The 4,461-nt window shown below is 31.8% G+C and overlaps 1 protein-coding gene across 1 annotated transcript; it reads left to right on the top strand.

Annotated features, from left to right (window-relative positions):
* The first annotated feature begins 300 nt into the window (after window positions 1-300).
* Window positions 301-3,336, top strand: LOC25489426 (transport and Golgi organization 2 homolog). The gene is made up of 5 exons (XM_024777813.2): window positions 301-449; window positions 569-752; window positions 2,066-2,272; window positions 2,674-2,865; window positions 2,956-3,336. Exons 1-5 carry the CDS (start codon window positions 367-369, stop codon window positions 3,100-3,102), a joined length of 813 nt encoding a protein of 270 aa, XP_024633581.1. The 5' UTR covers window positions 301-366; the 3' UTR covers window positions 3,103-3,336.
* Window positions 3,337-4,461: the final 1,125 nt, after the last annotated feature.

Raw genomic sequence — 4,461 nt, 5'->3', positions numbered from 1 at the left:
TAATGATATGCTTCAGCGCCGCTAATTTTAGAGTTCACAGCTAAGAGCTCTATAGTGCTATACACAAAAAGTAGCAAGCAAATACATGCTAGGATGCAAATTGAGCATGAATATACTAAATTAAAATATGCATGTAACCAAACTAATCGGTTACTCCCAATAGTTTTATGCTTCACACCTCGATCATCAATGCATGAGTCTTAATTAATAACAAAAACTGATGGATAAAATAGCCAATGTAGCTAGGTGTAGCCAATAAATCTAATATAAACTTTAGTAATTTGGAGTATATAATAACATAGTCTTGTTTCATTTTGTACTTAGTTATAGTATTATTGAAGCTAGCCAACTCAAAATTTGTGAACAATGTGTATAGCTTTGTTTCTTTGGCAATCTCATCCACTTTATCCTTTTCTTCTTTTGAATAATAGAGATGAATATCACAATAGGCAAGCTTAATTTTCTTCTTAATATCCTGTTTGATTTGTGGAATTAATATGCATACATTAATTTGTACGTGGTTAATTCTATATTATTGTTAATTGTGTTTAATTTGGATGAATTGAAGGCCTACAAAGAAAGTGTCATGGTGGGAAGAATGTGATATAGTGGGAGGAAGGGATGAAATAGGAGGAGGGACATGGTTGGCTTGTTCTTCACAAGGAAAAGTGGCTTTTCTTACCAATGTTTTGGAGCTTCATACTTGCCCTGAGGCCAAAACTCGTGGAGACCTACCCCTCATGTTTCTCAAGGTATATCCATTTGTCTTTGTATTTGAAAGAAAATAGGAAGAAAAAAAGAGTTAAATAGACCATAATTTTATAATTCCTTATCTTGGGAGGGAAAAAAATATTCTTATTTTGCTGCAAACTCTTGATAAGTTGAGAGAGCTACCAACATTAGTGTATGATACATACATCTCGGAGAATTATCTTTAATGGAGAAAACCAATGAGAAAATAAAATTATTACCGTCTTATAAACAAGATAATAAATTCTCTAATTTTGGGGTCGTGACTTTAGGCTAAACCAGAAGAGAGAAAGTAGAAAAGTAAGGAAAAATATGAGAGAAATGTTGTACCTTTTTCTTCCTCAACTCAAGGTAGGAAATCCCAACTCGAAAAATGGTGAGTGGAGGAGGACTACGAAACCTAGAGGTGATTAGTGGTATAGCCAACAATAGACCATTAGATCAAGGGATATAATTTTTTCCTCTCTCTTGATTTAACGGTTTACAATTAATTGCATAATGTATCCAACCTGGTTGCCGGTAGGTGTGATGGTGACAAATATGGGTGTAATTTTAAGTTTTAAATTTTTTTACTAACTAACTTTATGATGCACAAATAAAACAGTGATATATACATAATTATTTTTCACCGTTAAATCAATAAGTTTCATCACATTTCACTTGATTCAATTGTAAGACTTGTCGATTAATAATGAAAACAAGCATATGCATGATACATATACCTCTCATGCACCACAAAACTCGCCATCTCTGTGTACTTCTAAAAAACAATGAAATTACAAATTAGTGTTTCTTTAACATGGTGAAAGATAATATGCTCTCCTACCTTGGTTGTTGTGATTGCCTATTTATACACATTCAAACAAAAAAAACTTATAAATGAGAATGTCCCTTAGGTCTGTTGTGGATTCCACATCACCAAGACGCAACCTCCACCATTTCAGTGTCATCCTCATATGTTCAAGGGTGTGCATATCACTATATCGCTTTGAAAATGAGCCAAATGGATTTGAACTTGACTCAATTCAACTCAATAAGATTTTTTTTCAATTCGATTTAATTTTTTTTTGCTCGAACTTGATTTGATTAAAGTTATTCAAATATAGTACATAGCATTTTATTATAGACGCATACAACAATCAATCAAAGCTATTTGATTTTGGGTTGCGCCCAACTCGCTATGGATCATAAAATATATCTGCAAGGTGGAATAGTATTTTTTTCGATAAGCAAATATTTTATTAATAGCATCTTATGCATGTTATTGGCTATTGACAGACATAGTATATCTCTTCACTTTGTTGATAAATGGCAGAGCAGCAAGAATCCCAAAGAATTTGCAGAAAGCTTAAAAAGAGAAGCTCAATATTACAATGGATTCAATTTAGTCATTGCTGATATTAATTCCAAATCCATGGTATACATATCAAATAGACCCAAGGGACAGCCAATTACTGTCCAAGAGGTTCCTCCTGGTCTACATGTACTTTCAAATGCTAAGTTAAATTCACCATGGCATAAGGTTTGTTAACATAGTTATTATTTGGACACACTTTTTTTTATCATTGAACACCAATTCTTCTAGTAGTACATCTATTTGGATACGTATACCTTATAGGAAAATTCATTCAAAATTTAATGGGTCTTGCTCTAACGAGTGTTCTAGTGTTCTGGGCACTTGTTAAGAAATCCTTAAATAAAAATTTTGTTTTGAAAACGTAATTTTTTTTTATTTAAGTAATAATTACACAACTTTTTTTATAAAAACTTGTCTGTTTTGGTTCCTAACCGGTGCCCTGAGACACTGGTTAACATTTTTCAAATTTAATTTAATTTATATTCATTCAACATGACATTAGATAATTGAATCGAGGGATACATATTCAATCAAACTTCAACAAATCATTTTTTATCATATTGTAGGCTCAGCGCCTTCAATTTAGATTCAAAGAGCATCTTGCTAAAAATGGGGAAGGTGAGATACATGTAAAGGAAGTAATTAAAAAGCTAATGAAGGACAAAATTAAAGCAGACAAAAGCATGCTACCTAATATATGCTCACTTGATTGGGAATTCAATCTTAGCTCCATTTTTGTTGAAGTAGAAACACCACTGGTAAGTTAAAAAAATATATAATCATAGAATTAATGGAACTTTTTACTTAATTACTTACCAATTTATTCATCTATGTATATAAAAATGTAGGGTGTATATGGCACTAGGAGTAGTGCTGCTTTAACCGTAAGATCAAGTGGGAAAGTAAGCTTTTATGAAGATTATTTAGATGATGACAACGTGTGGAAGGATCATGTTATTGATTTCCATATCCAAAAGAAGTTGAAGTTGAAGTAGACAAGAGTTAGGACTATTAGAACTCTTGAAGCATTCCTCAACAAGTAATAACACATTGATTTGTTTTCTTATGCTTAGTTGTCTTTCATATATGAGGATGAGGATGGTATATCATGTGGATTGATCCTTTCTCTTCACATTTATATATTTGTATTCCATAAATGTGTCGTTAATTAGCACAAAGTGTATGAAAAACTAATAACTAAATAAACTTGATGATCTATTTATAATAAATGCAAGCCAATCTGATCTATTTATTATGATTAGCACTCATTATAATCTTATAAACATTTTCATTTCATAAATTTCTCAATAAAACCTCATGTCAACTTCTTCTTCCTTCAAAAAAACAAAACTTTCTTCTAAAATTATAAGGAAATGAGTAAATGATTATCAAGATTGTATAGGGTTTTGTGTGAACTCACTTGAGCCAACAGAAAATGAGTAAATGATAACGATGCAATAAAATATCAAATAGTTGTGTCGTTCATCTTAGAATTCTGCTCATTACCCAAACTGTTTTGCTCATTCTCAAAATAAATGTCCATATTGTCCCTGCGTGAGTTAAGTCACGTAGGCAGAGCTTTATTCTGCCTCATTTTCAAACAACACTCTCAAATCTCTCTCAAATTACCCAACTCCAAAATTCCTTCAACAAATCAAACAACACTCCAATAACAAGAACAAGTAAGCTTTCACTTATATTATGTTGGTATGATAGATTTTTTCACTTAATCTAGAATTTTTTAGGTTTAGTGTTTTGTTAAAATTCTAATTTTTTTGCAAGAAATGATAGAATGTTACATGCAAATGACTTATAGTGCTTAATTGTTATGATGTTTAGATGTTTGCATGATCATGTTAGATTTTTTACACTTAAATTACATTTATTTAGATTTAGGGTTTGTTTAAATTTTGATTTTTTTTTTTTTTGCAAGATATGATACAATCTTACATGCAAATGACTTATATTGCTTAATTGTTATGATGTTTGCATGTTTATGTTGTAGTTATCATTTTTAGGGTTTATGTATAATTTGCACTCCAAGTGTTTGATGAAATGTTTGAATGAGTTTTTCATTGATTATTTTTAATTTCTTATTGTGTAGATTTGAAGCAATAATGGCCGAGTGGATCGACGTTCACGCAGAATTCAACGGCGGAGAACCTCAGAGGTTGAACGTTTGGTGCCTTGGTGTAACGTTAAAAGGTCTCAAAGATCAACTGAATGAATCCAATCAAGGAGTCAACCCCAAAGACACAAGGAGGGTGAAATACGTTCGATATAAACGTCAAACGCTCGACGAGGGGAGAGTATCATTCACTTGGGTGGAATTAACGAACGACGAAAACGTGAAG

Source organism: Medicago truncatula, chromosome 3, assembly GCF_003473485.1.
Source record: "Medicago truncatula cultivar Jemalong A17 chromosome 3, MtrunA17r5.0-ANR, whole genome shotgun sequence".
Classification (NCBI taxonomy): domain Eukaryota; kingdom Viridiplantae; phylum Streptophyta; class Magnoliopsida; order Fabales; family Fabaceae; genus Medicago; species Medicago truncatula.
The sequence above is the reverse complement of the archived record's forward strand: the minus strand, read 5'-3'. Positions and strand labels throughout refer to the sequence as shown.